Source organism: Durio zibethinus, chromosome 18 (assembly GCF_047325235.1).
Source record: "Durio zibethinus cultivar Kanyao isolate XHJ-2024 chromosome 18, ASM4732523v1, whole genome shotgun sequence".
NCBI classification, from domain to species: Eukaryota; Viridiplantae; Streptophyta; class Magnoliopsida; order Malvales; family Malvaceae; genus Durio; species Durio zibethinus.
The window spans coordinates 9,729,293-9,741,689 of record NC_143179.1 but is presented as its reverse complement, the minus strand read 5'-3'; the positions used below and the strand labels follow the sequence as shown (position 1 = coordinate 9,741,689).

Here is a 12,397-nt window from a genome sequence, read left to right as displayed (position 1 = left end):
GAAGAATACAAGTAAGGACCACACAACCAATTTTTATTGCATGATGGATATCTCTTCAAGGCTAACAGCTTTTGCATTCTTTCATATTTTTTGAGACAGGCCTTAATCAATGAGGTTCATGATGGTGCATTAGGTGGACACTTTGAAAGGGACAAAACACTTATTCTTTTGTAAGACAAGTTTTATTAGTCGAGAATGAAGAAGAATGTGATGAAACACTTTAAACGATGAAAAGTGTGCCACATTACCAAGAGTCATAGTCAAAACACTAGATTATATACTCCACTACCTATGCATAATGCTCATTGGAAGGATGTTAGTTTGGACTTTGTAGTTAGATTATCTAGAACTCAAAAGAATAAAGACTCCATCATGGTGGTTGTAGACTTTTTTTTCAAAATGGCCCATTTTGTTCCTTATACCAAAACTATAAATGCTTCTCATGTTTCTAATCTATATTTCAAAAAAAATTATGAGGTTACATACAGTTCTTAGATCTATGGTATTTGATCAAGATTTTAAGTTTTTTAGTCATTTTTGGTGCATCTTTTGAAAGAAGCTTAGCATTAATCTTAAGTATAGTTCTTTTCATCATCCACAAATAGATGGTCAAACAAAAGTAACCAATCGCAACTTAGACAACCTTCTAAGAAGTTATGTGAAAAAAATATCAAGCAGTGAGATCTTATTTTACTTTAAATAAAGTTTACCTATAATCGTTCACCAAACCAAACCACTGATTACAGCCTTTTTGAGATGATGTCTAGTAAGAATCTAATCAGCCCTTTAGAGTCAGTATTTCTCTCACTAATCAACAATTTAGGGAAGATATAGAAGAAATGGCTAAAGATATCAACAATTGCATGAACAAGTGAGAGCTAAGATTTTACAGCAAAATAAAAAATATAAAAAGGTAACAAATAAACATAAAAAATATATAGAGTTCAAAGAAGTTGATTTGGTGTGGAATAACTTATAGAAAGAGAGATTTTCTCCAAGAAAGTTTGGTAAATTATAACATAAGGCAGATGGTCCATTTAGAATTCTTCAACGCATTGGAAAGAATGCCTACAAGATAGAGCTTTCTGACACTTATGGAGTATCTTCCACATTCAATGTTGCTGATTTGTCATCCTACCATAGAGAGAAAACTAATTCAAACTTAAAAACAAGTATTTTTCAACCAGAGGAGATTGGCATCAGAGTGTCAAGATATCTTACAACTTAAGCTAAGACTAAGAAAGACTTATCAAAAAATAAGATAGGCCAATCCATTCATTTAATAAATACAAAACTAAAATAAGCTAAAATAGAAAGATTGTATTCACACTAGCTATAAAAGAAGAGCATGAATATGAATGAGAATATGGTCAGACTCATTATTATGTAATCTACAGGAGTAAATGAGTTTACATGCAAATCTCTTAATTTTAGACATGATTCTAGCAATACAATCTGAAAGTTTTCATGCTTGAAGGGATGTTTCTAGCTTATATATTTTCTATTATTCTTTGGTAAAAGGCATAATAAAGTTTTCTTTATCTTTAAGTAATATTTTATATTGTTCTTTAAGTTTTGTATCTTTTAGATGAATTTTCTAGAGTGGTGAACTTTTATTGTTTTGTATTCTTAATTAGAACTCTTAGGGTGGTGTTTCTGTATCACTTAATTTTTAGTCTTGGTGGTGAACTTTTATCTCTTTTAATCCAATAATCATATTCTACCATTATTCAAATTTTTGTGAGTTATCTTTTTTATGAGTTTTTTTGTTTGCAGTTAATCTTCATATTTTAAACATCAATTCCCAACATCAGATGTTTTAAGTCAATTTATGATAGAGTGTAAGGTTAAGGCCGTGATTGAGGCCAAGCTTAAGAAGCATTGAGACAACCTAAGCTGTAAGGATGTATGCTATAATTGAGTCCAACCTTGAGAGGCACTGAAACAACCTTGGCAGCAAAGTTGTGTGCTATGATTGAGTCTAAATTTGAAGGGCATTGAGACAACCTAGACCCACAGAGAGGCAAGGTTGAATGCTGAGCCTAAAGTGCACTGAGACCTTCCAAAACATAAGGTTGCCTGACCCAAAAAGAGGTGTTAATAAGACTTACTTACGCGAAAGAGTCGAGGTAAGACTTGATTAGAACTCACAAATAAATGAGAGAGATTATTGGGATAAGATTTACATATGAGTAAAGAATCTCACATCACTAAAAAATCTAAATAAGATATCTTATATATACATAAAAGATCCAAAAACCCAATAGCTTAAGCTTTTGAGCTCAAATGGTGTCTAACATATATATATAAACTTTCTGGTATGCTTTTGTAACTCTAAGTGTGGTTCATCTCCCTGACACTTTCCCCTTCCTTTTTATGATATTCCCTTATAATATGTTTGGATTGAAGGGAGAGGAAAGAAAGGAAAGTAAAGTAAAGAAATGTAAAGAAAACAAAACTCCCTTCTTTTGTTTGGATAAATTTTTAATTTAAAGAAAAAGAAAAGAGATGGAAATCAAATAACCTTTGGTTTCCCTTGTAAACTCAATTTTTTTAATACTTTAATTTGGAGGAAAAGCTAGGGAAAAGAAAGTTGAAAAATATTTTTTTTTATAAAAAGACTATTATGTCCATCTTTTTATTAATACTAAAAACCTAATAAAAAAATCTAAGCAAATCATAATCATCCTATAATTTTTTTAAAATCATCTATTTTTTCAAGTAGGTTTCACATATTTCTTTCAATATAAAAATTCTTTATAATTTTTTAATGATTTGATTTTGATGCATGGTTGAATATGAATAAATATTTTTTAAGTTTATGAAATGACTGATTAGCTCAAAATCTATCAATGCATATTTGTAAAATATTTTTTTATTTCACTTGATTAAAAACTATTAATATAGCAGCAACTGTGAAATCAGACAAAACAATAAATATATCATGATCTAAGAATGCTCTAAAATCACAAACAATGAAAGGTTATAATTTTAAAAAATTATTATAATAAATTATTTCTTTTCTTTTTCATTTATTATCCAAACAATGATTGTTAAAATTTTTTTTTCTTCTTTTCTTTTATTAATTTTAATTATCCAAATAAAAATTATATGTATCTTTTTTAAAAAATAATAATTATTTTTATTAATATTTATTTAAATATAGCGTTAATATGTTACCATGATCTTGTGTCCAAGTCCGAACCATCATCAGGTTACATGAAGTTATTGATAACTCCCAAGACCCAAGTAAAAAGGTAAATTTGCTAAACTTCTATCTGGCTGAATTGTAGATGGACTTTGTTTGTAAAGAACTTTGGGCCCAAATTATGAGAATCTGAGTTGACCCAGATTGGGAACTTATTTCCAGATTATTGGGTAGAGTAAAGACTAGTTTCTTTATTTATTTATTTATTTTCAATTACAATTAAAGGGAGTCCCACTTGTGATTATTATGTCCTATAACAGGAACAGGGGAGAGAAAGGAAAAGAGTAACTTAGATCCAAGTATACATCATGGAATTGAGTGATCCCAAGGAGGGGAAGAAGGCTCATGTTGTCCTCTCTGAAAGTAGTTGACGATCACTTCAGATATTTGATGTGGAAGTGGTGTTTTTCAGGTTCTTCAAAATGTAGCCTTGGAAATCCAGACAGTGAGATCTGAAAAAGAGATCCGGTTGAATTTGGTTAGACAAAGTGATTGCCTATAAAATCATGTGGGTTGTTTGTATTACATAAGCCAATGAAAGTGAAATGACCAAATCCACTTATGCCCTCCATTTTCCTTTCTGTCAAACCGACCTCTTGTGGGGTTCGGATTGGATGACATATAGTTGGCTAAAATGACATTTGTTCTGGGATAATAATTGTACAAATAAAAGCTAAGATTATGCTTATCTAAAGGGTTAATCCTTTGGGATTTGTTCATGTTAAACTAATAATTATACTAACATAAGATGGCACATCATAGCATGAGGGCTCCACATCAGCATCACCATTTCTTTGTCGGCCATTTGTCACTGGCCCCTACCATTAATTTGCTCCAAATACGACAAATTAAGTTAGATTTTTGACATGTAAGATGGCCTGGATGGGGAATTTCTTTGCAGTTTACATGTCACCTCAAGTGGCCTTTGACATTTTTTGTGCCTGAGAAAAGATTATTCTTCTTCTTATTTATACTAGTGGTGGTGGCTTCAGGGTTCAGCTGTGGTAGAAATATAAGTTTGATTCACTTTTTCAACAGAAGCACTTGAAACTGGATTGATTTCTCTGAGTCAAGTCCAAATTCGTTCATTTCGTTCAGCATTATATTCAAGTAATTAACTGATGATCTGCGGATCTAGCTACTAGCTAGCCAGAGCTACTAGACAGTGTATTAATCTGAGATGGCGATGCCCATTTCCCCGCCAATGCGCCAATTAGTGTTCCATCAAATCAGGGAAACATTTTTCTATATGTAAGCACTTGTGTTTCTGCGTTTGTTTGGATAATAATAGCAGGTAATAAAGTAAGGAAAGACCAAAAGAGTGGGGCAAAAAATCCAAGAAATTAGAAAAAAAGCCCCACAAAAGGTGTAGAGGTGGACGCTCAAAGTAACTGGCTGGGGACATGGTGCCCCTGGTTGATGGAGTTGAAGTACATATATAGGAGAGTTGTGTCGTCCACAATACAAAGAGATCAGATTGTCTACCCATGACTGGGGCACTTTGACACTCTCAAAAGCATAATATTAGCAAAGGAAAAGAAAAAGAACTCCAGCATGAACCTGATAGTGTTGCAGGGAGATTTGGTACCTGAAAAATTTGTATCCCTTGTATAGCAATAGTGACTAGTGATGCGGCCAGTATAGTCAAACAAGGAATAATGTAGTGATAGGATATAAGAAAAAACTATTCTGTTTATGTTATGTAATGGATAGAAACAAGTACATGGTGGAGTTCCAAAATTCCAATTAAAGCTAGCGAGTGACAAAGAAACCTACCAATCTTTTTTAAATAAAAGAAAATACTGTAAGGTATATAGTGCATTAAGCCGACATACTCTTAATGTTACTGTTACAAATTATTTTTAAATTATAATAAAATATTTAATATAATTTATAAATTTTAAAAAATTTTAATATAATACATTAATTATAAATTTAAAATTTAATATAATATTTATAAAAAATTTCAAATAATAACAAATGATAAACAAATAATCTTTTACATAACACATTAACTAATAAATTTATAATTCATAATTTTTCATAAATAGAATAATATAGCACACAAAAGCATTTGGTTCCCTTCAACAAAAAGGATTTTATTCTTTTATGCTATCAACAAAAAGTTTTCATCGTCTACCAAAAAAGGTGAGTGTATGTGAGACTAGAGAAAAATCCATCTTTCTCATGGAGTCTCTGAGAAAGGAAACTAGTCCCTCTGAGAGTACCTCATGCATCGTTTCTACACCAAAGGGCGCTCTAGGTTCAGATGAAGCACTCAAAGATCGAGAACAGGAGGCAAAACCCAGTCTTCAACTAGAACTAAAGCTAACTACAAGTGATTGTGATGATCTTGGGTTTAAACAAGAACTCAATCTTATTGATTCCTTGAACTCAGCAGGTTCATCTGATTGTACCGCACCAGAAACTCCCCAACCTACAGATGGTGAGCAACGGGTTTTCTCATGCAACTATTGCCAAAGAAAATTCTACAGTTCACAAGCCCTTGGGGGACACCAAAATGCCCACAAGCGAGAAAGGACTCTAGCAAAAAGAGGACAAAGGATGGGAGCTCATATAGCAGCCTCAGCCACAGCTTTTGGGCACCCCTATTTTCATCACAACCATTATTCTAGCTTGGCTTCTCTTCCAATACACGGTGCATATAATAGATCTCTGGGAATCCAGGTGCATTCGATGATCCATAAACCTTCTCTTATTTCTTCATCAACTGGGTTTGGAAATGTGTATGGACACCATAGTTGGTCTAGGCCTCCTATTGACCAACAACCGGCAATAGGGAAGTTATCAATGGAGAATTCCCATGCAATTGCAACAGGACCAACCTCCCGAGCAAGTATCGGTAGGTTCAACATGACGAGGACGATGATGGGTTCTCCAGCTGATGAGGTGATTGGTAATTGTTGGTGGTCTGATGGTGGTGGTCTGAAGACTAAGCAGGAAGATATACATAAGGTTGACCTATCCCTCAAGCTCTAATTGAGTATTATATTTTTAAGAACATATATATTTTCTGATTAAGATTTTGTTTACTCTTAATTTCTTTGGAAGCAATTGTCATGTATATTTTGATCATAGAGAAGTTTTGGAGTTTGTTTCTTCATTGTTTTTTTTTTACTTGGATCTGTTAATCCGTTTCTCCAATACTCTTTTTTGTTCAAGCTGCTTCGCAAGTACTTGGATCCAGGATTTTCCACTCAATCAACAAATGTTTTAAGTCGCAAACCGGTTTCAAATTGACAGAAATTTACCAGAATTTACTAAATTAAGTTTCGGTGGATTCCCATATTTTATAATAAATAAATACTATAACATGAAATCTTGCAAAAATTACATTGAATTTAGAAGATATCATTTTTTTCACGAGAAGATATATATGATTTCAGCCATATATTTTTCTGGAGTATTAGAACTCAATTATTGGTGGCCCAATTGCAAATTTAGATCTTCTGATTGATTTTTTTCATTTTTTTTAGCGACAGCGGGTATGATTTTGTCATTTGTGAAGGAGTGTGAACTGAGTGACTTTCACTGACTGATCCCACAATCTAAGAAAGATTTGGTTTTATGATAATAAAAGCCATTAATCAATCTAGCTTCGTAGCTGGAATCATCTATGCAGATGATATATATATATATATATATATTTATATATATATATATATATTGATAATTTGGTTTTTCATTTATCCACGTTTACTTTCTTGGTCGAAGCAAGCTATCCTGACGGCTCAGTTTTAATTATACAGCGACATTTAATCTCTGGGACCAGGCCCTGGATTAGAAATTTAGACTTGTATTGGGCGGAAGTTTTTTTTTTTTAAAGTTAGTATTGGGTTGAAGTTTTAAAATTTCAACTTGAACAAATGATCGTTGTTGGTGTTGGTCACGACTGGGGACCAGCATTGTGGAAAATGGGCTTAAATCCAGATAAGGAGACAATTAACAGTTATGGGCAAAGAAATTATTGGACCATCGTAGAACATGCAACTCTTTGTTATGAAATAAAGAACCTTTTTCCCCTTATTTTCTTTAACAGGGACCCCAACATACATCTTTTCTAAGTTGAGACGATGAATTTTTGCTTCAATGTTAAGAACCCCTTCTGGACAACATCTCTCCAATTTCTGAACAGAAAACAAAAAGAAAACCCTTTCGGGACGACATCACTTCAATATTTTTCCTATATGATATGTTTGTTTATCTTTGCCATCCCCAAAATGGTGAGTGGAAAAGACCAAGATTATGGCAGCCATGGAATAACTGAAATAAATCCCCCCCCAATGTCTAATGCCTTAAGCCATTGCTTGATTTTAGGGTGCAGATCATCAATTCATTGGCAGTACGTATAGAAGTATAATATTAACATTATAAAAGCCGATATGAAAGAAGCTGCATTACTTCAAAAAGAAATGAAATTCATCAACTAAAGCCAAATCAAAACCATGTCATGAGCCAATTCATCATCAGCTGCACAATTCCATCGTAATTCATGAACAAATTTTGCAAGTTTGTTACCTACAGAACATAATTCATCCCCATGGTAGAAATGAAGCATAAGTGCACAAGAAATATACCACAATGCTATTATTAATCAATCTTTCCCAAAAGCATATGAAATTGAAATTACTTCCCAGCTTATCCTGTTTGGTTCATTAATAACAGTAAAAAAACCTGTGTAATTTGACTGCCAGACTCGACTCATCTGCATACATCTCACTTATCAGTGATACGAAAACCTTTAAATGCAAGAACAGTGTAGAATACAATATAACCTTAACTATTGAATAGCTTATTATTCTTGCTCTGTAGTTCAAAAGCTCTAGCTCAAACTTGCTTCAAAAGCAAAAGGTAAGCGGATAAAATTGCCAAGATACACGCTCCACAAATCATGCAGGAACCCTTCAGAATTGCGGATTTATTATGCCCTAGAAACAAGTGAAAATGAAATCCAGTCACTTCGTGCAACATATATAGCAGAAGAGGTTCAATATAATGCAGTAAGTTGGTAATTGCTGCAAAAACTTCCCAAGAAAGCCAATAGTAGCCAATATGATTAGCTTTTTTGTTTTTTTTTGCCACATTAATTTAAGTTTAGCAAAATTAATGTGTGAGACAAAATGCTTGACAGAAATAAAATTTGAATATCTAATAATAAATTTTTAATAAATATCAAATTATAAAAAATAAATAATTTAAGGATTAAATCATGCCCAACTCAAACAGAAAACCAAAATAAAAGTAGAAGGAATGGCACTTGGAATAATTATTGGAAACTAAGGGGACCCATGTGTTAATTTCCTTGAATTTTTAGCTAATCCAAATTATAAAATCTATTATTAATTTCCTTGCTAGAGTACTCCGAAAACACATACCATCTCATCACCAAGAACTGCAACCATTTTTGCAATGATGTGCGTATCCACTATCCAGTCGGCAGGGAAGCCAACTCCACGCTGGGTTAATCGTCTTGCTAGGATGGGTAAGAAATCAACTGCCTCCTTTGTCATTATTTGTTTCCTTTTAAATTTTAATTCAGAGATGATCTGATTGGTTCTTGAGAAGATGGTACAAATATATATATATATATTTTTTTTTATTTTTTTTTATTTATATATTGAAGTTTAGTAGTACAGCATTAAAAAAATGATTTTTTGATAGTCTGCTTTAGTTCTAGGTGATTTTCTAGGCTTTCTGCCTAAAACAGATGATGATGTTGCTTGTGATGAATGGATAGGTTTCTTTTACTACTGTGTTCTCCCAGCAGGGTTGAATGAGACGAGGTTGGCCAAGTTAGATCAGAAGGAAAGTTTCGGAAGGCTATAGAAGAGGACGAAGTTGAGAAGCCATTCAAGTAGGTTGGTATCTTCTTCTAATCCTTCATTGGCATCTTGTCCTCCAGGCACTGCAATGAGTAGTAGACAAAGGCGATGTCTTCCATCATCATCATCATCATCATCTTTGATTCATACTTCTTCAATCTCAAGTTTAAGCTTGAAGCTTTAAGTTAGTTGGACTGTGGTACAGTTAAAGGTTTTAAATTTTGGAAGTCAACAATAGATGAGGTTAACAAATGCAAATCCTTTCTCCTGCCCATGTGGTTCAGCTGATCTTTTTGGATGGGTGTGGAAACAGCTGCTTGGGAATTTGGCAGCGGTTATATTTTTTCCAGTGGAATGGAAAGAGTTCTATTTTTCACACTTTTGCTCTCCACTTGCCAAATGATTCTAAAAGTAAATGTAAAAACCGTGTTCGGTTAAAACTGTCAGATGTTAGGTAATAGGGCGAAGTATTTGTGTAAAGAATCGGACCCATGAAACAGCACTCGGCTAACGTTCATTTTGAATGATTAGATGGCCCTGCCTTGTACTAGTTGGTGTGGCGGTGACCTTGGTCGCTTTTATTATCATGAATTCGAGGAAGGTGCTTTGTCAACATTGGGTAAAACAAGTTGGAGTGGTTTACTCCATGGAAACAGGTTTTCTCGTCGGCGTTGGTTAGAAAAAAGGCTTCTTCAATCAAGTGAAGATCGGCCCACTGATTTTAGGGCTAAAGCAGATCCAATGTAGAAAGGCCATGTTTCTGCGAATATTTTCGTAGTAATCAATACCGTCGTCATGAGGTTTCAATTCTATCTAAAGCGGGTCATTTTCAAATGATATCCACATTGTTCATATACAGACAAAGAAAATGATTCAACTCCTTATTAACGGGATAAATCGGTATAAATTAGGGTTGAGTTGGGAATTTGAACCACCATGTTATTGCTAATGTTCCAACAGTTGGCAAGTGAAACAAAACCTTAGAAGAAAATAACAAAAAGGCTATATTTATTACTAAAATATTAGGATGTTCCCTATAATTATTTATATAATACTTTACAGTTGGCATCTCTTTCTTTAAAGAAAAAACTTTGGGGTATTAGATTCTCATATTATATTTGCATATGTGCTACTATCCAACCAAAGTCAAGATAGGCTTTTCCTTCAAACCAAAATTTTGGAGATGAACTTATGCCTAATTCCGAGTCCCGACCAAGAAATTTGTACAGTGTCATCTCCTTTAACAAAGACCAGAGTAATTTATACTTCAATCAAAAGAAAAAGAATCCTTTTTCTAAGGTGAGAACTCTGTGGGTAGAAATCCACGAGATTGATTGGGTTTCCACAAACAAAGGCAGAACAGTCATGTGGCATACAGTCAACCCTGACACAGTTTAGCCAGTCCTCACCACCTTCGGTGCCGTATCTTGATCAAGTACGACATTGCTATGTTCCTGAATAATCTTAAAATATAAGGTAACCGACCGACGAAGTAACTTTCTGTTTCGGAGATCCAGGACAGGGTCAACCCTGTTGACGGTTGCTTGGCTGGTGATAGGATCCAAAGCTCACCACAAACAAACGAGACCCACCCGCACATGCATCTTGTCCTATGCTGGAAACTTGTAAATTTCCCATTACAGATACTGTTCCAATCAAAATCAAACAGCTAAGGCCAGGCATAGAAGTAAAATGAGTGGAAAAGCAGAACAAGGCATACAGCAATTAGGAACAAAATGATGCACAAGAAAAGCAAAATTAAGGAACAAATACTTCTGCTCATTAAATCTGTATGGCATCTTTTATTACAATTTACAAGTTTACAACCAAGGGCTCGAACAGGACTATCAAATATACCACTACAAAGTTACAAAGAAACAATTACAATGATTTCCAGATAAATTAGAAATGGTTAGATCTAATTATGTATACATCTATCTCTCTCTCGAATTTCTTTCTCCTAATGTAACTTTCTTATTGTAATAATGTTCAAGAACAAATAGGTTAGTGAGAAATAGAATAGCGACATTACCAGAAATGATTAGAGGATTGTAGGAGAGCACCATGACAAGGAAAAATCTTCACTTTTTCCAGGCATGGACAAGCAAAAAGAAGCCGGAGCGAGCACTTAACTCACTCTCTTCCACGCTTGCCCACTCCGTTACGGAAGAGCTGCCTCCTGAGGAAGCTGAAGACATCGAAATTGAAGAAGAGGATGAGCTTCTAGCGGTCCTCAGCAACCTTTTCCTCATCTTTTTCCACTCTATTCCATTCATGCCGAAACTAAATAAAGGTTGCTGCCACAAGACGATCCCGTTCTTCTCGTTGAAAGGATCCACTACTTCTTCAGCCCCGTCCTGCTGGTGATCTTCTTCAAGAATTTCAGAGCCTTCATTCTCAAACTTGAACATGAAAACTGCATGTCCATTGTTCAAATCCTGATCAAACAACCAGTTATACACGTCCCATGAGACTTGTATTGAGACCCCATCTACTTCAATCCTCTCATTGCCTCTAAATTTCCATTTAAGTCGCTTTATTTGCAATACCTTTTCGTTATCAACGCTAAAACACAGCTTTGCGTCCTCGTTTACCCTACAATCAATGGAAATTTCCCTGCTTTTGCCTCCAAATCTGGCTTTTGTGTTGTAAACTCTGTTCCCAAATACGTTTTCTCTTCTCAAAACAAGAGCTTGACTTCTCTCAGGCTTTTTAGCTCTAGTTCTGACATAAGCTTCTTTGGTAGAATCACCAACAAGAAGCGTCATTTCACCATCAACCACAACAGCAATATAGAATCCGGAGTCGGGTTCAGGCCCAGATCCAAACTTGGCGCTGGAAAGGTCCCAGAAGACTTGGACAGTAGGGACCTTGGCGCTGCTGAGCTTTTTATATCCACGTTTCTTCCAAAAAATAAAAGGTTTGATACGGAGATGAAAATTGAGGGTGGAGAAGGAAAGGGAGGAAGAGAGAGATAGAGGAGAAGAGGGAGAGCAATCAGAGGAAGGGTGGAGGTGGAGGTGGAGAGAGTGACCAAGGAAGCTATGGGACCAGGTGAGTGAGAAAAGGCCTAGATTTGTGTGGTAGAGACTTGTAGCAAGGTTGGTTTTACCTGAGGTTTGCGGCGGCGGTACATGGTTGTTTTCACTGGTACCGGAGGGGCGGAAGCAAGAAGGGAAGGAGGAAGAGTGATGGTGGCGTTGGAGGGACATTATTTGTTGGGTTTGAGAATGGTTATGAGGTTTCAGCCTTGAAGGGTTTTGGGGGCTATAAATCATGAGAAAGGAAGGAGGGGGAGGTTCAAGAAGATGGGGGTTTTAAAGGAGTTGAAGACTTTAGGCAAAGA

General features: G+C 34.9%; 1 protein-coding gene and 1 pseudogene across 2 annotated transcripts; one reads left to right on the top strand and one right to left on the bottom strand.

Moving 5' to 3' along the window:
- Positions 1-5,271: 5,271 nt before the first annotated feature.
- LOC111300449 (zinc finger protein 3 pseudogene) lies at positions 5,272-6,333 on the top strand (annotated as a pseudogene). The gene has a single exon (XR_016329508.1). The product of XR_016329508.1 is annotated as a zinc finger protein 3 pseudogene (transcript).
- A 3,709-nt stretch (positions 6,334-10,042) lies between these two features.
- Positions 10,043-12,397, bottom strand: LOC111300448 (uncharacterized). The gene is made up of 2 exons (XM_022896078.2): positions 11,084-12,397; positions 10,043-10,697 (listed from the first exon to the last, which is right to left on the bottom strand). Exon 1 carries the CDS (start codon positions 12,327-12,329, stop codon positions 11,133-11,135), a length of 1,197 nt encoding a protein of 398 aa, XP_022751813.1. The 5' UTR covers positions 12,330-12,397; the 3' UTR covers positions 10,043-10,697; positions 11,084-11,132.

Excerpts from the sequence above, each read along its gene's own strand:
- LOC111300448 (XM_022896078.2), bottom strand. The coding sequence starts at position 12,329 with ATGATTTATAGCCCCCAAAACCCTTCAAGGCTGAAACCTCATAACCAT.